Source organism: Hyaena hyaena, unplaced genomic scaffold (assembly GCF_003009895.1).
Source record: "Hyaena hyaena isolate Hyena2069 unplaced genomic scaffold, ASM300989v1 scaffold_69, whole genome shotgun sequence".
NCBI lineage: Eukaryota > Metazoa > Chordata > Mammalia > Carnivora > Hyaenidae > Hyaena > Hyaena hyaena.
The window spans coordinates 3,093,098-3,118,466 of NW_024080702.1; the positions used below are offsets into that span (position 1 = coordinate 3,093,098).

Here is a 25,369-nt window from a genome sequence, read left to right on the forward strand (position 1 = left end):
TTTTTGGTTCCACACAAATTAGGATAGTTTGTCCTAGTTTTGAGAAGTATGCTGGTGCAATTTTGATTGGGATTGCATTGAATGTGTAGATTACTTTGGGTAGTAATGACATTTTAACTATATTTGTTTTTCCAATCCATGAGCATGGAATGTTTTACCATTTCTTTGTATCTTCTTCAATTTCCTTCATAAGTTTTCAATAATTTTCATCATACAGATCTCATATATCATTGGTTAGGTTTATTCCAAGGTATTTTATGGTTTTTGGTGCAATTGTGAATGGGATCAGTTTCTTGATTTCTCTTTCTGTCGCTTCATTGTTGGTGTATAAAAATGCAACTTATTTCTGTACATTGATTCTGTATTCTGCAACTTTGCTAAATTCATGGATGGTTGAATAGGAGCGAAGCAAAGGAAAGGAAAGGAAGCCATTCGGAGTTGCTTTTGTGAGTCAGAGACCATCCTGAGTTAGAGACCAAGAAGGATACTAAATTACCTACACTGACACCTACAGCTACCCGTGCAGCCACCACGGGCCTGTGCACACACCTCCAGCAGAGCATTCAGAAGGAGGTGGTTAATGCATTTGTTTTGTGCCAGTGGACGCCCTACAAGCATGAACTCTTCAAGATGCGGACTCACTGTGGTCTCAAAGCAGAAAGGTGTGGAGCCTAACGGATGCTTCACGAGTAGTTTTGCACCGAGAGAGTCACTGAGTGCAGGCGTGAATGAGACTACTAGCTAGATGCACTGGGAATGATCTCACATTATTCTAAGTGCCTTCTCTGTATTAGCTCATCGAATCTTTAGCACAAGAGGGGAGGGACGATTGCAGAGAAACACCGCGGGACTCTGGGATAGGACACAGGCTACAGTGTGGTCAAGCCAGTGAGTTTCGTTCACTACACACTGCACTCCAAACTGCAAGGTCCGGGATGACACGGACAAATTAGAAATCATGTTCCCTGGGCTCAGAGGCCTTCAAAATCATGCCAGGGACAGCACTCACCTGCCTCAGAGAAGTAGAGTAAAGGTCGATGCCCGGGAACATTTATGAAATACTTGCTTTGGACAAAGAATAATGCCAGGTGGGTGGTCACACCTGGGATGTGTCTGCTGCTTCCTTTGTTCGGCTGCTCTGTGTACAAACCACTTAGGCAAACCCACGAGACAGAGAACTTAGCTCCCAGCTTGGTTCTGTCACCAGCTTCAGGGACGGGAAATGCTGTTTGTAACAGTACTAAATGTTTGCATCATATCTGTACTGTTAACATTGCCAGGTGCTCACAGGTAGTGGTAGACTTTTGACATCATTGTTGTGCGCTCTACTTCGAGCACTCTGGTCGGCAAGAAGTGGAGAGAAGGGAGGTAATAATCCAGATGTATCAGCACTAAAATCTAAGATTAAGAGAAAAATGCAAAGTTAGACACAAACACTGGGTAATGACTCGATCCGCCGGTTTGCTTTTATATCACTTGGAAGGTCTCCACTTGCCCTGCTAGTAACTCTTACTTATTCTCCTCAGGATGTGTGCAATGACTGCCCCCCAGGCACCCCGGGTCTCCCTGGTCTGCCAGGTTTTAAAGGCGACAAAGGTCTCCCAGGAAAGCCAGGGAGAGAAGGCACAGAAGGGAAAAAGGTAAAGAGGAAAGGGGGAAACTGTCCCTAGCGCCTCGTTGAAGTATAGCGTCCTGGAGATCACAGCCCTGCCTCCCTGGCACAGATGGGCGGAGCCTGCACAAGGGCGAGGCTACGGGAGGCAGGGGGTCATCCTGGAGACTGGCCACCCCATTAGTCATGGGCTATGCCCATGAATGCATGGTCACACTCAGTACCACCACCTGCCCACACCCTTTTCTCAGACATGCTGGATGGAGGGGGAGGGGATGGGGAAATTTCAGTGAGAAATCAATGAATAGGTGTGTCAGGGCAGTGACTTGCGGTGGCTCTGCGTGTGAGCTCCAGACACTCATTCTTACTGTTTTTTTTTTCTTCCTGTGACAGGGAGATGCAGGGCCCAGGGGACTCCCAGGGCCTCCAGGAATCGCTGGACCACAGGTCAGTGAGCCCTCATTAACGCTGGGTACATCCATTCTGCTCATCTCACTGGTTAACCCAAGTTTGAGGAAGAGTAATGTCCAGCGTGAAGGAATCATGGTCTTAAAACCATGATACCAACATTCAGGGTCTCCCCATGGCTTCGACTTTCTCAGTGACCTTGGAAAGGGGCACTTGAACTTGCTGAGTCTCACATTGTACATGTACAAATGCCTTGGTGGTTGAATAATGAACTGAGTTCAGGGATTGGAATGGGCCATCCTTTCTGGTTAAGACATGAGCTTTGTGGACAGAGGGCTCTGAATTTGAATCCCAGCTCTGTGTTGAGTCTTTGACCGACCCTCTGGGCCTTCATTTCACCACCCACTAATGGAAAGAATAAAAGCAACTTCAGGGGGCACCTGGGTGGCTTGACCGGTTAAGTGTCAGACTCTTGATCTCAGGTCAGGTCTTGATCTCATGGTCGTGGGTTCGAGCCCTGCGTTGGGCTCTGCACTGAGTGTGAAGCCTACCTAAAACAAAAACAATAAAACAATGGGAACTTCAGAAATTCATTAGAATTGAACGAATTGCATAAAAAGAACTAGTCACTCAGTAAACAACCTCATTAGGCAAGTGCTGTGCTGGTGTGGGTGAGTGTTACTACCACTCACAGAAATGACGAGGTAGCCATCAAAATGGCAGGGTGGCTCCGGGCTTTCATAAAGCCTGGGACACCAGCCTGGAAAGAAGGAGCTGTGATCTCAGCCATAGAAGAAGAGGAGGGGAGGGTCTGGCAGCCAAAAACAGGTGTCTGGGCTCCTTTTGGTGATGGTACATAGCTCCAAGCTGAGGAGACTGCGTGAGTGCTGACGTGGGGCCAGGAGGGAAAGAGGGCTGACCCTCCCCCCTCAGTCACCTCTCCCAACATCAGTGCCCCTGGGGGCTGTCCCTGATCACCTCCTTGGGGCCCCTGTACTGTTGCAAGCTATGCACGCTGCCCTGCCCCAACAGGAGCAAATGTGTCACTGCTTCTCTTCCTGTGTCCTGGCTGGGACACGGTGTGTCTTGTCTGACATGCAGTACAGCAGACAATTGTCAGTAGGAGAGAGTGAGCTCGGGAGCCAGACCTCCGGAGTTGGCATTCCCACTCAACAAATGACCTTGGGCTAGCTTCTTTTGCCCTTCCCTTTCCTGCTGACAAACTAAGAGGTATAAAAGCAGTGACCTTCTAGGCCTGTGGCCCTGTGAGCTGCTGAGGGATGCCCCCACCAGGCCTGGTGCTTTGCAGGCCCTGGACCAAGCTGCTTCTCCTGCTTTCTTAGCCTGTGGTCACAGCAGCAGCAGGGCCAGGCCTGGGGCAAGGACCTGGACGTAAGATGTAAGGGAAGCCCAAAACCTCAGTAACCAAGATAAATAGGACTTTTATGCAATATTTTAAAAAGTTTAAAATTAATCCAGTTGATTCACAAGGAACAAAATGTCACAGTTCTATTTTTAAAGTTTTTTTTTAAGTTTATTTTGAGAGAGAAAGACAGGGTATGAGCAGGGGAGAGGCAGAGAGAGGGGAAGAGAGAATCCTGAGCAGGCTCCATGCTGTCAGCACAGAGCCTGACATGGGGCTCGATCCCATGAACTGTGAGATCATGACCTAAGCTGAAATCAAGAGTCAGACGCTTAACTTAGTAAGCCACCTGGGCACCCCAAAATTTTAAATAAAGACGGGACCTAATCCTGCACTTGAGCCATTCACCTTCCTTAAAAACCCCTCATCCCAGCCCTGTGGGAGCCCCATTTATTTACATTTGTATATTTTGTTCATCTCAGGTTATTTGGCATAAATTTTGACTTTGAAGAATATGGCATTGGACTATTATTAATTTTGGATACTGAGGTTTCCAGAACCCCTTACCTGTTACACTCAGGCCAAGTGCTCACTTGCCTCACCCCAAAGCCAACCCCGGAAAATGGGGTTGGAGCTCTTATCAGCATATTAGAAGGCAAGGAGACAAACAAAAACACTGTGAGGTAACAGCAGAGCACTCGCTGGAACAGGTGGGCATCGGGATGGAAAACGTCCAGACTTTGCAGACCCACCTAGCAGGTTAAGGCATAGAGTGGGATCCATAGACTTTGTGAAGTCTTACAGGGTTTTGACATACTTAGGGCTCCTACTTCAGGATATCAGGTCTCAGTGTGGACGGAACAAGAGATTTTTCCTGGGCGGTGTTAGCTTAAGAGACACCAGTAAGCGTAGCATCACCTGTACTATTTACCCTGAATTGCCCTTCTTTTTTGAGGTCATCATCTGGCGCTAAGCTCCCTGGCTGGAGGATTCTACAGGGTAGTTTCAGCTGATCCTTAAGTAACCTTTGCTGTCGACTCAGGGCTGCTGGATTTAGCCTCTGCTGAAGAATGGCTTTTATGCAGAGAAACAAAAGCAAATCAATTAAACAGATAAGGAGGTTCCTCCACTAAGTAGGGATTGTTTTCTTTACCAGCCCAATCCCACTTGAAGCGCTATCGTCTTAGGACAATGGCTCTGACTTTGTTCCTTGATAATTCGCTTCCAGGGAGGGTTTGTTCCTTTACATAGTCAGAGAATGCCAAAGAATGCTTCCATCCAAAAAAGAACAGAAATTTGTGCTGCAGCTGAAAGACAGGGTTCTAGCTGTCTCCACTTGGGAGTCCCTGATGACCTTGAGACGGTGGCAGGACTTGGGATCTGCCCTACCTGATGAGCTCCCAGGCAGTTACAGTGGGCAGACTACCCCGTATACCCAGGCTACCTGCTTTACAACATCATCTCTTACAATGGTCAGCATCATCCTAGGAGGTACACATATTGTCCCACTTTACAGATGAGGAAGTTAGGGTTTAGCAAGATTAAATGCCAGTACTACCAGACTACTAAGTGATCCTGCAGAGGGGAACCCCCGCTGGCAGGACTCCAGGACCCCCTACTACCCCCCCCCACCCCGTTAGGATGCCCTTAAAGCCCTAGTAATAGGACCAGCTCCAGCTCTGAGGACAGCTCCCAGTAGGGAGGAGGCTTCCCCTTGCCACCACCTCCTGTTGGGGAAGTGAGTCGCGGAGGAGTTAAATACCTCCTCTGAGAACTCACTGGTTTGCCTTGATTCTTGGCTTCAACTCCAAGCCAGTCTCTATGCTCTTTATTCATCCCACACCACTCTCCAGAAAACAGATGGAAGGACTCTTTCATTTTCTCTCTGTTGAACCTTGCTCATCAAACAAGATCTCAGCTTGACCTGCAGACACGAAGATGATTTGTACACTGGAAATTCTACCAGTGGCTGAGCACTTAACGAATATTGCTCTTGTTCTTTCATAGCCAGACGCCCCTGTGTTCACTGGTCACGTGCATCGCCAAGGGCAGTTGTTTGCTTGTTTGTTTGCAATTGCCATCCTGCATCTGGGGAATCAGCTTCCCCAAGATTTATCTTGCAGATTTGCAGCGGTTCTGACTGGTGGCTGGATCTGGGGAGGTTACCGCCATGATCAGTTACAGCTTCATTCTAGAGCTTTCATACTGCAGAACACAGTGAGTGACTTTCAGGGATGGGGTCTGAGGATAGTGGCTGCTCTTAGGATTATGATCCATGCAGAGGAGGAAGAAGGAACAAGATGGTTATCAGAGGGATGACCCTGAGAACATGCTTTTCTGCAGAGTCTGATGTAAAACACTCTCCCAGTTAGAAATACTGATTATTCTGTCCTCCATGAAAAGCATTTGGGTTTCTTCTCATTCATGTGCCCCCCAGCCAGGTAATGGGAACTCCAGGGACTAGAGACCCTAGATGAGCAGAAGCCTGCACTTGGAGGTTCTGGAAAATTCTGGGGGCCAGAGATTAAGACTGCCTCTGCTACTATTAGAACTACCAGAAGAGGCACAGAAGGTATCCCAGTGCCATTTGGTCTGTGCCTTCCAGGAGCAGAAGTCTCTTTTACCCAGAGCTGCCTCAATCCTGAAAGATTCTCTCAAGCATCCTATTAAAAGATCCCTTCTTTTTTTTAATGTTTTATTTATTTCTGAGAAAGAGAGGGGGGGGCAGCGTGAGCAGGGGAGGGTCAGAGAGAGAGGGAGATAAAGAATCCAAAGCAGATTCCAGGCTCTGAGCTACTGTCAGCACAGAGCCCGACGCGGGGCTCGAACCCACGAACCACGAGATCATGACGTGAGCCAAAGTAAAACGCTTAACCAGTTGAGCCCCCCAGGTGCCCAAAATCTCCCTTCTAAGTCAAGAGGTGTAGAAGTAGGTCGGACATGGGCCATGCCTTCCAGGGCCTGATGTTGGGTTGGAGAAGAAAGATCTACAAGCTGGTGTTTCGTACAAAAGTCAGACTGGGGCTGGGGGCCATCAAGATGGGTGGGCACAGCCTGGGCTCTGGAGATCAGTGGTTCCCCACCCGGCTCTGCCCCTTAGTAGCTGAATGAATGTCACTTACTACTGATAGGACTCGGGCAATTTGTTTGACTTCTCTGAACCTCGGGTCTCTCGTCTATAGGAGAACCCTCCAGCCTGTCTTACAAAGGGGATGTTGAGGATTAAACAGGGAAGCATTTACAGAGCACCAGGCCTGGTAGCATCTGGGTACAAGGGAGGGCTGGGTACCTCTAACTGCAAGTGGTCCTCCTAGAGCTACAATTGTAGCAAGGGGTCAGGAGAAGAGTAAATGGCTTGAAGGAACATAATGCCATCAGGCAAAGCGTTACCCAGGAAGGCCACCTGCAAGAAGTGATTTTAGTTGCACTGGAAGGTGAGGCAGGGATGTGCCAGGCATCCGTGGGGACAGGTTTTCTAGGCAGTGAGATAGCACACAAAAGTCTTTACCAGTAGCAGGGACTTAATTAATTGGAGAAAGTTTAGGCCCTGCCCTCAACCATCTGTAAACCCCTTGAGAATTTGCCTTTCTGGTGGGTTCACAGAAATCAACACCCTTAGAGCAGCCCCTGGTGGGAACGTGCCCTCTAAGTAGTTGTTACATCAGGTGCTCAGGACACAGTAATGTTGAGGAAATGTAATTAAAAACTAACCAAAATCTTCTCCCAGCCCAGAAAACCTGTCCACAAAGGTAGAAGAGAAGAAACACAGTCTTGTTATTGAGTAAGCATGATGCCAGAGGGTGGGGCACGTCAGGCAGAAATCTCCCTCTCTCCTGTCGAGGGGCAGCCACACCTGCTGCATGCAAGTCCTCAAGATAAACAATAACGGGGCCTCAAGTAAGAGCACCAGTTGCCACGTATGTCCATCCTAAGTTTACCTGGTAATTAGGGGATCAGGTGCTAGTTAGCTTTTTAGAGAGGAGAAATGGGCTCTCCATCTTAATGATGGGAAGTGTTCCGCAACTCAGAGCAAGGTGCCAGGATTTTCAGTTGGGCTCCCTTTCCCCACAGAGGCTTCCAGAGAGTGGGGGCGCTGGCTTCCTTGATTGATTACATTTCAAAGGGATGGTTGCCAGGTCCTTGAGAAAGATGTTTCAGGAGTCCTAGATCTGGCAGCACTTACTTAGCTTTTAAAAGGATTTACATACATTTTGAAGAGAAAGAGCCCCACAGTGACAAGTTTTCTAAAGTAAATGCTCTAAGAAAAAGGTTTGGGGAGAGAATCTCTTTCCCTTACGTTCGCCAGGAGATTTAAGTCCTTACAGTGGCTCTGAATAAACCGCATCTAAGAGAACTGAACTAGTAATGAGCTAGTAATCTTCCCACAATATAAAGTCTAGGTGGACAGGGATGGTGTTGTTCTTTTATTGGTTGCTATACCTCTAGTGCTTAGAAAGTTCCCTGGAACATGGTCAGTCAGACTTCTAGACTATAGATGCTATGTTCTTGACATTAGAAAAGCAGTGGGACAAGACATCATTCCTAGGAAAATAGCCAGAAAAGTAACTTGGGCAGGGACAGGCAGTTTGAACACAGATCTGGATTAGAGTCCAAATCTTGCCTTTCATTAGCTGTGTGACCTTGGGTGAATGACTTAACCTCTCTGGTCTTCAGATTTAAAAAAAAATTTTTTTAACGTTTTATTTATTTCTGAGAGTGAGAGAGAGGCAGCGTGAGCAGTGGAGGGTCAGAGAGAGAGGGAGCCACAGAATCTGAAACAGGCTCCAGGCTCTGAGCTGTCAGCACAGAGCCCGACGTGGGGCTCGAACCCATGAACCATGAGATCATGACCTGAGCTGAAACTGGATGCTTAACTGACTGAGCCACCCAGGTGCCCCCAGATTTTTTAAATCTATACACTCTAATAATAACCCCCATCTCCTAGAGTAGTCTTACTGACCACATTAGATAACACAGGGGTGCCTAGGTGGCTCAGTCTGTTGAGTGCCTGACTCTTGGTTTTGGCTCTGACAGTTCATGAGTTCAAGTCCCGCAATGGGCTCTGCACTGACAGCACAGAGCCTGCTTGGGATTCTCTCTCTCTCCCTCTGCCCCTCCCTGGCTCATGTTCTCTGTCTCAAAATAAATAAAGAAACTTAAAAAAAATAAATTTGATAACACAGACGTGTTAAATATTTTTTTTTTTTTTTTTTGCATCAGCTCAGGATATAAACAAACAGAAAAAAATACACGAAATGGGATCTCATGTGGGAAAAGCCCGGCAGCATGCCCAGGTGGAGGTGGGGGGGTGTGGGTAGAGGCTCGGTAAATGTCAGTCCTCTCTTCTGGAAGGAAGTGAGTCAGGGGTGGGGGTGGCTGTGTTTGCTTTGATCCTTAGCTGCAGCAGGAAAAGAGGCAAGACAACTGTGGAGATCCTTGAGCTGCTGACATTTTCACTGCTGGGACTTGAAGGTTGAAACCACCCTAAGCCCAGACTGAGGACTGGGATTTGAAAAGGAACCATTTACTTTTAAGGCAATTGTCCTAAATGTCAGAGAAGCAGTGTGCTATTCTATGTCACTTCTTTTCACGGAGATTACAAGACAGCCTGCAGACAGTGTGCCGGCTTTGTAGATTTAAAAGCAATAGGAATAATGACATGTAAAAATGTTGGAACAAATGCTCTTCCCCCTTGAACCTCTTTTTTCTTCCTTCTCCTGCACACTGGCCTTTGACGTTTTGCAGGCATTAGTTCACCCAAGGCTCCCAACACACGTCAGGGAGGCGGCAGGGAGTATTACTAGGTAGCCACGGGCATCAGCGATGCTGACGTGGTACAGTGTGGATGGAAGGACCACTGGACCCAGGGCGATCTGTGGGGTGGACTGGGAAGGACTCTCCTAGATCGGTCTGCCCCCCATCCTTTGTTTACTGGATGCACAAACCCAGAGCAAAGAGGGGCTACAATCTGCTCAAGGATGCATAAACAAGATGTGACAGGCCTGGAACTGGAGCCAAGATTGACTTACTGTGAAAGACTTATTTTACTGCATAATGGATTCTTTTAAAGGAGCTGACATGTTTGTGTTGAATAGCGTTTTACCGAAATACGTGTGTTACCGCATTAAATGCAGAGCCAAAATCTGTGACAGTTAAGAGAGATCAGAACTTCTGAGTGTTACTTTCAAGGTTAGTCTCTGAAAAATATTTTTCTTCGGTTGCATATTGTGAGTGTCTGGACTACAATCATGACAGCGATGTTGATGATGACGATGATGATGGTGGTGGTGATGGTGACCCTGGTGAAGATATTGATGATGGTGATGATGGTGATGCTGATGCTGATGGTGATGGTGATAATGGTGATGGCGGTGATAATGATGATGATAGTGACGATGGTGATGTTGACCATGAGGATGATGGTTATGATGATGATGATGAGAAAGATGATAGCTAACAATGAATTCATCACTAGCTTAATGCACTTTGTAGATTTTACGTCACTTAATGTTCATGACAACCCCATGACAAAGGGATTGTATTAATATTATTTTAGAAATAAGGAGACAGAGAATTGGGCAGGTTGCCCAATGACAGTTACTAATGACAAAGCCAGAGTTCAAGTATAAAATAATTCAAAATATTAATTATAACTAATATTTATTGAGATCTTGCTGTGTTCTAAACTCTATGCTGTACTTTCCAGGTATCTGATTTTATTATCCCAACATTTCATAGGGGAGGCAATCACTATTTTCTCTATTTCATAGAGAAAAAAGATACCACAGTTCAGGGTTGAAGCGACCCAATCCAAGAAATTGTGGTCACACAGGTAGCAAGGGGAGGAGCCAGAAGCGAGCGTGTGGGCACAGCCGTCTTCCCCAGCCTGTGAACAGGGTCGCCCTGTCCCCCTTCTCAGCTCTGCCTCCTCCCTACCCTACACCACTCTGCGGGTGCCCCCAGACACTTTTGATTCTCCTCCCTCCCCTCGCACACCCTAACACCCCAGTTTCCTCCTGACTGCCCCTCCTCTCTTCATGCTGGCCCCCCAGGCCCCCTACACTGCAGTCAGGGAGCCCTTTGGAAACTGGGGGGCAGTCACAGCTCCTTCTAATGATCCCAGTGCCTGCAGCTCAGTCCAGGTTCAAGGGGCAAACATACAGGGCTCTCAGTGACCCCCACCAGCACCCCACAACCCCGTTAAGCCATTCCATCATCAGTTCCTCAACCAGACTCCCTTACTTCTCTCTGCGGACACGCTGCTTGGCCTATAGCTCAGGCTTGGTAAGAGTTGATGAAGAAAGAGTACATGAATGGATATGAATTAATAGGCAAATGAATGCATGAAAACTTTTTTCTTTTGCAATGTAGTTCTAGCAAAATTTCCTGTAATTTTCTCTCTTTTTTTTCCTCCCAAGGGAAGTAAAGGAGAGCGTGGTGCAGATGGTGAAGTTGGACAGAAAGGTGACCAGGTAAAAACTTCCTTTATAATGAACCTGAGAGGTATCACTGTTCCCCCTGGATAAAATTCACTTTGCAATTTCTGACATCACTTCTTGGGCCCTCCTTGCCTGCTGTAGGATTTTTTTAACCATATTTTCATGGTTTCCAAATTGATTCCTCTGGTTCATTGCCATATTCCCCTTCCTCAATTATCTGAGGAGCATGCCTTTTCTCGTTTTGTTTGGTTTTGCTGAACTCTCATACTGCTGGAACTTCTTGTTCACCGAAATGGTAGTCACCCATTAAAACATACCCGTTTCTTCCCTGCCCCCACTCCCCATCATTCCTCAGGTGCCTAACCTATAACTCACGGTGCTAGTTGAAACGCTACACAGATGCCCCTTCTGCACTCAGTGCCCAGCCTGCGCTGCTGGACCACTTCTCCAAATGCATTATAGGGCAGCGCCCATGACCACATACCCCTCTCTCTGTGGATTTGAACACGACCACATACCCCTCTCTCTGTGGATTTGAACACGACCACATACCCCTCTCTCTGTGGATTTGAACACGGCAGCCCCATCATCTTTTATCCAGGGCCACCTGCTGACTCTGCAGTCCCAGCCCCCCCAGCCTCCAGCAGCCCTTCTGCCATTTAAACTGGCCACCTCCTCCCGCTATGCCTCTGTCACTCTTCCCCTTCCTCTCTCCCACCTGCGCTCCACCCATCACCCCTCTGTGCCTCCCTCCATCCGTCCTCCTTGTAAACCAGCTGCATGCAGGGCGCAGCCCAGGCTTCTGAGATGCACGGTGAGTAATGGGCTAATCCCCGACCTCACAGGGCTTTCTGCTCAGTGAGAAGGTGAGGCGGGTGAGCAGGTATTCCAGACGCTGTGAGATAAGAGCCATGTTGAAGGTCTGAATGCCATGCCCAGCTAAAATTCCACTGTATTTGGAAAAACAAATGTGTCCAGATTATTCTTACCATAGTGAATTTTCAGATATAGTACATTCTGTCCCGACTGTTACAGCTTGCCTTTTGCAGCAGCAGGAGACAGAGGTGGAGGCAGGAAGTCTCTTCCACCGTGGTTTACTTGGTTCATAAAACATTGTCCTACTAAAACCAATTGTTACATGCAATGGGCTCTAACTTGCTTAGCTCCCGCTATAACACATGGACTCCTCTCTGCCTGGAGATGTGAATCCCTTCCCTAAAGCAACTACAACATTGTTACAGTGTAGATGCCATAATTCAGGAACCACAGTTTCCACTGGGAGCGTATGTTCTGTTTATATATGTGTTTATTTGTTTTCAGACTGTTCTCATGGCATGTCTCAAGCATACACAAAAATGGGAAAGCATAAAAAGACCCCCCACCATTAGAACTGCCACCCAGCCACAGGATCTTATAGTCATTACATCCACTTCTGTTTTCGCCTATGTCTCAGCCACACCGTCTTCCTTCACGTTATAGTGACGCAAATCCGCTTCCAGGGTCGATTTGTTTTTGTAGATATTGTTAGATACTTCCTCAACCTCTGGAAATACCAAGGATATAGTTTAAAAAAAAAGAAAGAAAAAAGAAGGTCTTTTGTTGCCAGTGTCTTTATCCAAAATTGTTACTGGAGTTAGACCACTAGAGTCTGGATTGTTGTCTGACATTTGGTGGTGGTTGCTCGTTGTAAAGAACTGCCTCTTGGGTTTTCCTAGGGTCATCCTGGAGTCCCTGGTTTCATGGGACCCCCTGGGAACCCTGGGCTGCGGGTAAGTGATGACTTTGAATCCCCTTCTCTTTTGGCTTTGACATTTGAATGCATTTCCATATTCACTGGAGATGGGGTTGTGCTGGACATTCCTCTTACTCTGAAGACTAGATTGATACCTGAAAGGTGTTCCGGGCTGAATGGAAAGTGCGGGTCACCAAGGTACCTGGAGTTGAGGACCGAGTGACCTGAGTGGCACCGATAGGCAGTCCGGTTAGGATGCTGTGGGGCCAGGAGGGTGTTGGCAAGGATGGGCAGGTTTGATTAGTCATTAATCTGCATCTAGCTTGGGCGAGGGAGGCCTGAGATCACTGCAAGGTTAGGATCATAAGTAAGAAATGTAGAAGCAGCTTCCCCTGTTCCACAGGAACCCCCACAAAGAGAGACTCTGGGAATCACAGAGCATCTGTATAAGCACAGACTTTCCTGAGTTTCCTAGTCAATAGCAATAATAACAACTAAAAATTAGTATTACTCATTATGGCCGTTTTCTTTTTTTTAATTTCTAAAAAATGTTTATTCATTTCTGAGAGAGAGAGACAGAACATGAGTGGGGGGTGGACAGAGAGGGAGACAGAGAATCTGAAGCAGGCTCCAGACTCCGAGCTGTCAGCGCAGAGCCCGACACAGGGCTTGAACCCATGGACCGCGAGATCATGACCTGAGCCAAAGTCTGATGCTCAACTGACTGAGCCCCCCAGGCGTCCCCATTATTACCATTTTCAGCTATTCATTCATTATCTTTCTAAGGCACTTGTTACCTACATCACTACAAATACCATAAATATCACCCCACTTATCCCCACTGGGCCCCCTGAGCAAACGTTCTTGCTCTCATAGTAGCTGTATCTCTGACACAAGCTGATGCTGTTCTTAGCAAATTCATCTCCATTTGGTCTAAACAGCCCACAGTTTAGTCTTCTTGCTCCTGTGTTCAGAGTCCACTGCTGTTTTTGCCCACACAGCCAACCAGGGGGAGACACGGTAACAGGTGGCGGGAAGGAGCATCCTCCCCGAGCCCAGTCCCCTGGGACCTCCTGTGTTCTTCAGGAGCCCTGGCCTCCCAGACCTTGCAGAAAGGGGGTTACTGTAACAGCTAAAGGACAATCAAAGGGAACCCACTTCAAATTGGGACCCACTTAACATAATAAATAGTGGACCAGAAACTTAGGTAGGATCATGCAGTTAAAATGCATAAAATTAATCTTGCTTTGTCTTCTTTTCGACAACTTCTAAGTGACTCCTAATTGTCACTGTGTTCATTCTAGAATAAATTAAGTTGGTTTCGATGCATTTTTTTCAATAAAATCATATGAAAGCACGAAACCACATCTTTCATCTCAGAATCGACTTTTACAGGAAACTCACGGAAAGTAAATTAACTACGAAAGTATTCAAGCTTTCCCAGTTTACTGGAGAGCGTCCCTTAAGTCTCTGATACTCAGCTCACTTCCTGCCTGCCCCCTGCCCAGGGCAGGCGCTGTTAATGTCCTTTTCAGTTTCTCAGACTTAATGCCTCACTCTTGCCTCTGCGATGAGCAAGATCGTCAATGACCTTGCAGGGGCTCTCTGAGTTTACGATCATTGAAGTTCAAAAATTCTGCATTTTCTTCAAATGAATAATTTTGCTGAGGAAATCCCTTTGGCTTGTATTTGCACGTATTATTGGATTTTGTGGCATCCGACAGTCAGGCACAAGAAAAATGATCCAGGTAGCAATGTCGTAGGTAATGGGGAGAGACGTTGGCATTGAATTGAGGAGGGATGTTTGAGAAGGAAATAACTTTATATTACACTTTTCATATCACTTCGATTTCCTTGTGGCACCTAATAGCTGAGAGGGTCCCGGAGTAAGTGTTGAGGTAAAGACCCACCCTGGTCGGTCAAAGCCTATAACACGTCTCTCCTCACCCCCTCCCCCAGCAAATGAAACATGTGCTCCTCTCATTGGAAACTATAGGAAAGGGCTCCTGGCTTATGATTCTCATGCTAGATGATACATCTGAGATTCAGAATCAGTCATGACCAGGGGCGCCTGGGTGGCTCAGTCAGTTAAGCATCTGACTTCACTTCAGGTCATGATCTCATGATTTGTGGGTTTAAGCCCCGCGTTGGGCTCTGTGCTGATGGCTCAGAGCCTGGAGTCTGCTTCAGATTCTGTGTCTCCTTCCCTCTCTGACCCTCCCTGTTCATGCTCTCTCTCTCTCAAAAACAGACATTTAAAAAAATTTTAGAGACAGTCATAATCCGAGGGCAGCCGACCTGCCTCCACCTGATCAATGTGCTCCTCAGGTCACTAGGCAGACGTTTCCTGAGCATCTCCTTTGTGCCGCGCCCTGTACTGTTCATTGCCTTTGGGTGTGGATGCCGGTCAGGTGTCTATTCGGGTTCAGTGGCCAGTCATTCAGTAGCAACTCCGGAGCAGGGAACCCTCCTGGTCATTGCTGCATTGTTTCTTTGAGCGCTTACGTGTCAGACCCCAGGACTAGAGACGTGGACACTGGCAGATAAGGCTCCTTTATTAGTTTTCAGAGTTTATTTCCTGGTGCTTAGTTGGCCTCCTTCTTTCAGACAAAACCCTTAACCCTGTTTCCCAACTGCTGTATGGAACTTAATTACAACTTAGCTGGGTTCCAGAGTAGAGGATGCCAGAAGTTTTGGGCAAAATTATACAGAAGAATCCTGATTTGTAGTTGAAACTCTGTTGTTCTGTCAGGTTTGGACGAGGCATGTCACCTCCCTGCAGCATCCCAGCCAGGAAGCGTGAACCTTAGGCTCTTTGTTCAAGTATTATCGGCATCCCTTTATCTCATGGACATTTGCTGGGTCCTTACCTGCTGGAAGAGGTGGAGGAAAACCTGACTGCCCCTTGTCCCCAGGAATTTGTCTGACATGGAAAACAACACCTGTCTTCTGCAGCTATGCCAGATTCCCTAGGGGTCCACCACGTCATCATTTCTGTAGCTCGAAAACTTGGCCAGCACTTGGTAGGACATAGGCTTTCAATAAGCGTATATGAAAGAAACTAAAGACTGCTGGAAAGGTATCAGTAAGACTGCGAGAGCTTGTGTGTTTGTCCTTCTATATTTAGTTAGTATCCGCCATGTTCCTGGTCTTGGGCTGGTAGACATACCACTGTTATCTGTGCTTGTGATTACGGAGAGCCCTTTATGGAGAGCCCTTCGTAAGTGCCGGCGCTGGCTAACTCCTCATGTGTATTAATTTCCTCAGTTCTCTCAACGACTCAGCCGAAGTAGGTGCTCTCTTTCTCCAGTTTACAGAGGAACGGGGAGACGCAGAGAGTAGAGTAACATGGAGAGTCAGGACATGGGCCCAGGAACCCTCGATCTGAGAGGGTGCACCCCAACTGATACCTTCGATTTCGTGCTTAACACACTGCAAGCACTGCCTCATTTCTTACTCTCCTCCTTACAGCCCGGGCGATAATATCACTTCTACCCTTTAACTGACAAGGAAGCTGAAGTTAGGAATCGTACGCCCCTTGACCAAAGCTAGAACGAAGCAGTGTAATCGTTAGTCTCAACAATCTCTGCCCTTGGAGTGTCCGGTTGGCTCAGTTGGTTGAGCATCCAACTCTTGGTTTTGGCTTCGGCCATGATCTCAGGGTCATGGGATCATGCCCCAAGTTGGGCTCCGCACTGAGCGTGGAGCCTGCTTGGGATTCTCTCTCTCTTCCACTCTGTCCCTCTTCCCTGCATGTTCTCTCTCTCAAAAATAAATAAACATTTAAAAATTTGTTAATGTTTTATTTTTGAGAGAGAGATAGAGACAGCATGAGCAGGGGAGGGTCAGAGAGAGAGGGAGACACAGAATCTGAAGCAGGTTCCAGGCTCCGAGCTAGCTGTCAGCACAGAGCCCGACCCAGGGCTTGAACTCACAAACCACGAGATCATGACCTGAGTCGAAGTTGGACACTTAACCAACTGAGCCACCCAGGTGCCCCCAAAATAAATAAACATTTTTTAAAAAAGGAATCTTTGCCTCATCTGCCAGCCAGCCCAGCTATTCATTCATTCATTCATTCATTCAAGAAATGTTGAATGCCCACTATTTCCGAGGCAATGTTTTAGTTCCCAATAAAGAAATCATCAGTGTCAGATGGCGATAAAGGAGAGTAATGAAGGAAGATGAAGAGTTAGGAGGGACAAGGACTTGGAGTTTGGATTTGGGAGGTGGATAATGCCTCACTGAGCTGGGATGAAGATGAGGCAGGCTGTGCACTCTGAGCCTTGAGGGACTGGATTTCACGCAGGGCAAACAGCACAGGAGGAAGCATGTCCGAGCTCACCCTGCCGCACTCACTACCTATACCGAACTCGTTCATGCATTTCTCATCCCTGGTTGACACAACCAAACGCCTTCCTTAGCCTGGAAGAGAAATCCAATTGTTCCTTTTTGCCCTCTGTCCCCAAATGTTCCCTGATCATTAGCTGAAAGCGTCCACTCTGAAGTCAGATGGTTTGCTGTTGCCTTCGCGTTGTCTGGCCGGTGAATACTCTGGTCTTCCCGGCCGCACGCCTGCTGTTCTCCGACATCAGTGTGTCCGGAGAGCGGTGCAGCCTGTGGGGACGGAGGGGCTCCTCAGGAGTGCCTGTGGTCCTGGCCGCCGGGAGGGGCTCAGGATGCAGCCTCCGTGCACTGCTTCATGCGCAAGATGCGCTAACCATCTCTATTGAGATCCTTACAACGAACTGACTTCTCTCTCTGTCGTCCTTAGGGAGCCGATGGCATTGCTGGAGCTGCTGGACCTCCAGGAATCCAAGGGCCACCGGTAAGTTCCTCGGTGGACCTGCCGCGAGGCTGTGCTTGGGCTCCCCAGCACCCAGGTGCTCGCCAGCCTTGTCCGGGTCCTCCCTGCCTCGTGGCTCCTCCTCCCGAGTATTCACAGTCCTGCAATGAAACCATGGGGGGTGGGGGGAGTGGGGAAGGGGCTCAGGTCATGATGTCACAGTTTTGTGGGTTCAAGCCCCACATCGGGCTCTGTGCTAACAGCTCAGGTCCTGTGTCTCCCTCTCTCTCTGACCCTTTCCTGCTTACACTGTTCTCAAAAATAAATGGAAAATGTTAAAAACATTTTTTAAATAAAATAAAATAATAAAATTAAAATGAATTAAAATAACAAATAAATAAAATATAGAATAGAATAAAGAAAAAAGAAAAGAAAAGAAAAGAAAAGAAAAGAAAAGAAAAGAAAAGAAAAGAAAAGAAAAGAAAAGAAAAGAAAAGAAGGTTTGGCTGAATGGCCTGGCAATCCGTGATTCCGGAGTGTGGTTTACACCCAGCTCACACAGGCGCTGTCAGTGTGTTTCTCTTCTGAGCAGGCACAGGGGCAGGGAGAGGCTTGAGCCAACCCACCCTGAGGCTCCAGTGTGTTTCAGGAGGCATGTTGGACAGGAGTAGCCACTGTTACCCAACCGCCCCAAAGAGGAGAGAGTAGTAAGAGAGGGAGTCGCGGGTCTACAGGACTCTGTGTGGCATCCCAAGCTGGCTCGCAGGCAGGTCAGCCCTCCCCTGGCACCTTGGACTCTAAAGCCAGGAGCACTTGAACATCACTTAGGACAGGCTTGTCCTCGCCTCCCGGGACGAGGAGACCAAAGCACCGTGGGGCTGGGTTACTAGTCCAAGGCCACACAGGAAATCAATGTCCAAGTTGGGAGTTAAGTCAATTTGGAAACTCCCAATTCAATGTCCTTCCTTTTTTTTTTTTTAAATTTTTTAAATGTTTATTTTTGAAGGAGAGAGAGAGACAGACAGACAGACAGAGCGTGTGGGGGAGAGAGGCAGAGAGAGAGAGAGACACAGACCCTCAAGTGGCTCCAGGCTCCGAGCTGTCAACACAGAGCCTGATGTGGGGCTCGAACTCATGAGCTGTGAGATCATGACCTGAGCCAAAGTTGGATGCTTAACCAACTGAGCCACCCAGGCGCCTCTCTGTGACCTTTCTGACATTCCATGCTTGATCCGCTGTGGGGGATGGTCAGGCTGGGGGCTGCGGGGGTGCTGGGATTGAAAACTAAAAGCTGCATGGATCAGCTTTTGATCGCCATCTGGCCAGCCCCGTTGAAGCTGCCCACTAGAAGTCCCCGGCGGAAGGGAATATAAAACACACCGCGGGCAGCCTTGTACCGATTCTCAGACACCAAAAGTCTCCCCGACAAAAATAAATAGACTGTTTGGCCCAGGAGAGTGAGATGCAACCCAGATGGGAGCCATCACACACCTCGGAGCTAAGCTGCACTGAGTAAGACATTGAGTCTGTCCTGGGGCCCTGTGGGCAGCGATGGCTGTGCCTGAAGCTGCCTGGGGTCCCCATGATCCACTGCACACATCAAACCTGAGTACACGCCGGGTTTCCTTAGCAGAAACAATGAGTGTTGGTCAGTTAAAAAAAAGAAATTTAAAAACCTAAATAGGGGCACCTGGGGGGCTCAGTCCATTAAGCATCCAGCTTCAGCTCAACTAATGATCTTGCAGTTTGTGGGTTCGAGCCCCGCGTCGGGCTCTGTGCTGACAGCTCGGAGCCTGGAGCCTGCTTCAGATTCTGTGTCTCCCTCTCTCTCTGCCCCTCCCTTGCTCACACTGTCTCTCTCTTTCTCTCTCTGTCTCTCTCAAAAATAAATACAGAAACATTAAAAACATGCTGTCATTTCCACAGCAGACCACAATTAGCACAGTACGAACAGGTTTAGGACCAAGCATGCTCACTCCTTGTGCATCTTCAGCTCATATCAGGGGGGTAAAAAAAAAACCCTAAATAGTAAATATTTTAGTCTCGTGCACCATGCGATCTCTGTTGCAAATATTCAGCACTGCTGTGGTAAGATGAAGTCATAAACACAGCGTAGGTCAACAAAAGGGCTCCACTGTGTTCTGATAAAACTTTATTTGCAAAAGCAGCGAGGGCTAGAGTTTGCTGATTCCAGTACCAGCTCAGTACTGGGGCCCTTGGAACAATAGACATTCCGGAAGGAATCCAGGGAACTCCATCATCAGTATTTAAAAGTCCCTAATGGGGGCGCCTGGGTGGCTCAGAGACCAACTTCAGCACAGGTTGTGATCTCAAGGTTTGTGAGTTCGAGCCCTGCATCGGGCTCTGTGCTGGCAGCTCGCAGCCTGGAGCTGCTTCGGATTCTGCATCTCCCTCTCTCTCTGCCCCTCTCTCCCTCTTGTTCTGTCTCTCTCTCTCAAAAATAAATTAAAATTTAAAAATAAAATTAAAAAGTCCCTAATGATGATTAAGTCTCTGTTCCAAGTTGACAAAAAAGCCCCCCTTGTTTATAAAATCTGTATAAATCTGAATTAAATATCAAAATATCTTCGCTTTTGATTTTCTTCCAAGAAGCTAACATCACAGCCCTTAAGATTATACCTCATTTTGTGTGGCAGGAGGATTAGCATGTAAAAATCAGTGTTTTATCACTTCAAAAGGAATAGTGGCCGGAGATTAGAAGGTGTCGGGGCCCCTCCGTACATTAGAGAGAGACACAGGTGACACACGAATGCTCCTTCAGACAGAAACGACTGCATCGCCAACTCCGTCTGAGTGCGAGGCTGTGCTTGGCAGTGATGTGTGTTTTTGGTGAATGAAATGGGAAATGAAGTATGAATTAAGGCAGTTTGGTAAAAACCGTCTTTCAAAGCACAAGCTGTAAACTTGGTAAAAAGTTTAGGAGACTCCAGACAAGGGGAGGGTGATACGAGAGCATCTGCCGAGCCCGGCCAGCTTTTCAGTCGCGCTGGGGCTGTGGTCTGTGCGGAACCGAGGGAATCGGCTCCCAGGCGGCTTGAGGATCAAGTACAGAGCGGGGGCTGGGCCCGAGTCTGTGGACCCGGAGAGTCTTCTTCCCACCCGGAGTTTCCATCTTCGGTCCCCCCACCCCGAGTCCACGTGACTCAGCCGGAACGAGCCCCCCCCCCACCCAGTGTACACAGGCACCTGCTGATGTGATCCACCCAGGGCGCCTCCCGCGGGGCAGGCCCGGCCTGGAGAGCAAGGAGGCCGAGGCAGCGGCGCCCACTGCTTCTCACGAAGGCTCCTGCCAGAGGCCGCGAAGGCGCTTCTGTGCGAGATCCTTTGCTTCCAGAAAAGCCAACCTGAGAGGTTTAATGGTGTTGTTGTGTCTTGGATCTTTCAGGGGAAAGAAGGCCTTCCAGGTCCCCAAGGCCCATCTGGATTGCCCGGAATCCCGGTAAGTGACATTTAAAACAACAACAACAACACACACACACACACACACAGACACACACACACAAACAAAAAAGCACAAAAACATAAACCCGGTTTCTCTGCGACAAAAATGAGCACACCAGACCATCCCGCCCCAATGTTTAAGTAAGACATGGTCACGAGGGCAGTTTTGAGCGTTACAGAAAATAAGGGGAATCAGTCACCAAAGCCAAGTGCATCAGTGGGGTCAGTCTTAGCCTCATTCTTTTTTTTTTTTTTAATTTTTTTTTTAATATTTTATTTATTTCTAGGAGAGAGAGAGAGAGATAGCATGAGCAGGGGAGGGTCAGAGAGAGAGGGAGTGACAGACTGAAACAGGCTCCAGGCTCTGAGCTGACAGTCAGCACAGAGCCCGATGCCGGGCTCGAACCCACGAACCGCGAGATCATGACCTAAGCAAAAGTCGGACGCTTAACCAACTGAGCCACCCAGACGCCCCGATCTTAGCCTCATTCTTTTATGTGCTGTTGCTGTTGGCTTGTGTAGAGAGTGTTTTTCTGTCTCCGTGCACACAGATGTGTGCATCCACAGTTAAGATCTCACACACACACACATATACACACACAACTGTGATAACTATTTGTGATAAAATAAATATTTCTTATTTTCCACACAGGTATTAAAGGGTCATACGTTCATTAAATTTTATATACACTCTACCCAATAAATGTACCATACTATATATGATCATTCTTCTGTTGCCTCATAAATCTTATCATTGTCTTTTAAAAAAAAAAAAAAAAACTATATTATGCTATGTTGCATCCATGGGCTCTCCTCTATTTTCTATATCATGGGCCACAAAAATGGGGTTCATTTTTGAGGTGTAATAATGTCTGAGGTTCTTGATACACACTGCCAAATTACTGTCTACACATACCGTTCTGGACTTTTATTTTTTATTTTATTTTTTTTTAATTGGCAGCAAATTTATTTTAAAAAATTTTTTGGGGGGGAGTGGGTGGAATGGCTCATTTTATTTCTTTTTTTTCTTTTTCTTTTTTTTTTTTTACAAATAGTTTATTGTCAAGTTGGTTTCCATATAACACCAATGCTCATCCCCACAAGTGACCTCCTCCATGCCCGTCTCCCCCCTCCCCCACACCCATCTGCCCTCAGTTTGTTCTCAGCATTCAAGAGTCTCTCATGGTTTGCCTCCCTCCCTCTCCCCCACTATTCTCCCCCTTCTTCTCCCCCACCGTCCTCTGTTAAGTTCCTCCTAATCCTCCTATACGTGCAAACATATGATATTTGTCCTTCTCTGCCTGACTTATTTCGCTCAGCATAACACCCTCAAGGTCCATCCATGTTGCTACACAGGCCAGGTTTCATTCTTTCTCATTGCCATGTAGTATTCCATGGTATAGATAAACCACATCTTCCTGATCCATTCGTCCGTTGATGGACACTTAGGCTCTTTCCATGTTTTGGCTGTTGTTGAGAGTGCTGCTATGCGTTCTGGACTTTTAAATGTAATATACTTCTCAGTAGGGTTGAGCTCTCCAGCTAGTTAGTAAAGAAGTGCTACCTCCTACACTGAGAAGGCATGTCTGTGGGGCTCATGGTCTGGCCTGTGCCTGCTGCTGGGGCCTCTACTGCCCACAGCCCCAACCCCTGGCCCTGCATAGGTATTGTTTTATTGAAGCCACGCTGGCTTCCTTTTGGTTTTTAGAATGTTCTGCATCCTCTCCTCTCCAGACCAAAGGGCCTTTGCACGTGCATTTCTGTCTCCCCACAATGCCCCTTCCTCACCTCTTGCACCAGTTGATGACTTTGCTCCTCTGCATCTCATCTCAGGCATCACCCCTTGGAAGTTTTCTTTGCACCCCCAGCCTGGGGCAGACTCTCCTAGTCTCTTTTCCTTTACTTGCGAGGGCCTATCTCAGCGGTCATCACATCTTTATTTGTGTACTGGTTTCATTAGTGACCCTTTTCTCCAATATTCATTCATTGATTTGCTCAGTCAGCAGACTCTACTTAGGCACCTACTGTGCTAGATCTGGGGATGTAACAGAGAAGCCCCTGCTAATCATGGGGTTTGCTCTAGGCTGTGGGTTCTAGAAGACCAGGCTTTTGCTTCTCATGCACAGTGAACACCCAGCAAATACTAGTTAAAGAAACACGTGGATGAATGAGCTGCTCTCCCAGAGGCCTCCCTCCCGGAGTGTCTGAGAAGTGCCTTCACTGATGGAGAACACGTTTCTCGGGCACCACTGCCAGCGTTCCCTGCAGCCACATGACCCCAGGTGAAGTAACGTGTGCAGGAGTCACAGGTCTTAAAAGATGAGCTGGGGTGAGACAGCCCTGCTGGTCTACACTGCAGCCCTGTGGCCCAGCCTGTCCTGGCACTGACCGGTTTAATTCAGCGATGGGGGAGCTAAGGAGAGAAAACCGTGGTTTGGCTCTGTGCCAGCCCCTTGTCACCGCAGCCCTAGAGCACTGGAGGAGAGAGACGTGACCTTAGGTGTTGACTCCGCCATCTTCTTAATAATGTCCCCTCCAACCCCACCGCCCACCCTCCCTTCCAGGGCAGACCCCATCCCGTCTCTCAGACATACGCCAAGGCTGGGTACGTGCTTTCCGGAGCCTCAGGAATGGCTTCCTCTCTCTCTCCCCACCCCCTACTCCCAGCCACTTTGAACACCTTTGCTTCTTCCATATCATTCCTGTCTCAGAAACACTTCCTCTCCCTCTGCCTGGACAATAAGAATCATCCTAGCTTCAGGGCACCTGTGGGGCTCAGTCGGTTAAGCATCCAACTTCGGCTCAGGTCATGGATCTTGTGGTTCGTGGGTTTGAGCCCCGCGTCGGGCTCTGTGCTGACAGCTCTGAGCCTGGAGCTGCTTCAGATTCTGTGTCTCCCTCTCTCTCTGCCTCTCCCACACTTGTGCTGCACTCTGTCTGTCTCTCTCTCTCTCAAATAAATAAACATTTTTTTAAAAAGAAAGATTCAATGTTAAGAAGTGGCTTCCTCTTCTGGTCGGGGCCATGGGGGACGCACTGTGACTTTGCTAACACTCATTGAGCACCAGTGTTCGCTTTGGGAAGTAGGGCCACAAACCTCACCACTTATTAAGCACCGGCTCTGTGCCAGAAGACCCTTCGTATCCCCCCCTGCAGTAGGAGGAGCATCCCTTTAAACTACTGAAAGTGCGGAAACAGGTTCTGAGATGTTAACGGGCTGCTCAGCAAAGTCGGCCCGGGCAGTGTTCTCTCTTGGAAATTCCTTCCCACCCCTCCTCACCCCGTGGGCCACACTCTGCACTTCCCTGCGGGGCACTTCTGCTGCCCCCACAGACCACGTCTCTGCCCCCTCCGGGGAGTCCTCAGGGGTCTCCAGCCAAAGTCTGTGCCTCCCTCCTGGCCACGTGATTGGCTTTCTCTCCCGTGCACCCGAGAGATGCATGCGTGGGGAGAAGTGCTTTCTGGAAAACTCTAGGTTGAAAAGAGGATGAGTAGGGTCCGGCGTCCAGAGCAGCCCCGCTGGTTTATCTCGTTACCATGGTTATGCCAGGAGCAGCGTTCGGAAAGGGTTATGGGTGTCCGCTGAGCATTGGGCCGGCGGCCTGGATGGCCGGTAAACCTAGATTCCTGTCCACAGTGGCTTCTCAAGGTGCCAGGTCACTGACATCGAAGGCACTGATGAGGAACGGCGCACAGTGTCCCGAACGCCTGCAGCAGCAGAAGCAGCCCCGGGACAGGTGCGGGTTAGTTCAGCCTCACGGGCAGGAGCATCCGTTCTGAGCCGCCTGGAAACTCTGTGCCCAGATTTGCCATCTCTTTTTAGGAGAAGGGCACTGAGGAGCTGAGGATGTCGATGATTTGCCCAAGATCATGTGCCTAGCAGTGCGAGCAGGATTCAGACCCTGCCTGTTGACTCAGTTTCCCCTCTGCCCTGCTGCCGGGTTGCTTTCCTTCCCAGACCCCCAGGCCCACCCCCAGTCCAGGTGGCCCAGGATGGGAACCCAAGTCTGTGTGAGGTCATCGTCATTGTGCAGAATCCTCTTTCCCGTTTTCAGAGACTCTTGGAGAGTAATGGTCCCTTCGGGGGGCATGAGGCTGCTAGTGGCCTCCATAGAGCCGGGAGGTTGGCCACGGGTAGGGCGTCCCAGCTAGATTTCACGGAGAGAAGCACCACGGGTTCACGGCCATCCCGTAAGCCACGCACAGTCCATGCCGTCACTCCCTGAGCCCCATCTGTCCCATCCTGCCCCACACGTCATCCGTCCAGCATGTGCACCATCCATGTCGGGAGCTGCGTCCTGGCCCGCTCAGCGCTGCGTTCAGTCCAGGAGGCCCAGATATGACACCCTGGGGTCCTGTTCGTCCTCAGGATGTGTCCAGTGGGGGCCTCGGTAGCTCAACAGAGCTGACAATGATGCCATTGCAGATTTTGCTTTTCCGCTCTGTGCCAGGCACTGCGGACCGGAGACCCAAGCCAGAGCCATCGTGTTGGGAAGAAGCCAGAAATCAAACCAGTTCTGTCTGTTGAAACGGCCCCTTAGCTGTTGGGTGTGGCTGTGGCCGTGCA

At 48.5% G+C, this 25,369-nt stretch overlaps 1 protein-coding gene across 1 annotated transcript in view; it reads left to right on the forward strand.

Moving 5' to 3' along the window:
* LOC120232338 (collagen alpha-1(XXII) chain) overlaps window positions 1–25,369 on the forward strand; it is a 334,176-nt gene that overhangs the window by 275,044 nt on the left and 33,763 nt on the right. Inside the window, exons 45-50 of the mRNA XM_039232993.1 lie at window positions 1,527–1,640; window positions 2,006–2,059; window positions 10,802–10,855; window positions 12,538–12,591; window positions 17,329–17,382; window positions 20,747–20,800. Of these exons, the coding sequence (XP_039088924.1) occupies window positions 1,527–1,640; window positions 2,006–2,059; window positions 10,802–10,855; window positions 12,538–12,591; window positions 17,329–17,382; window positions 20,747–20,800 (384 nt within the window). The remainder of the gene's footprint in view (window positions 1–1,526; window positions 1,641–2,005; window positions 2,060–10,801; window positions 10,856–12,537; window positions 12,592–17,328; window positions 17,383–20,746; window positions 20,801–25,369) is intronic.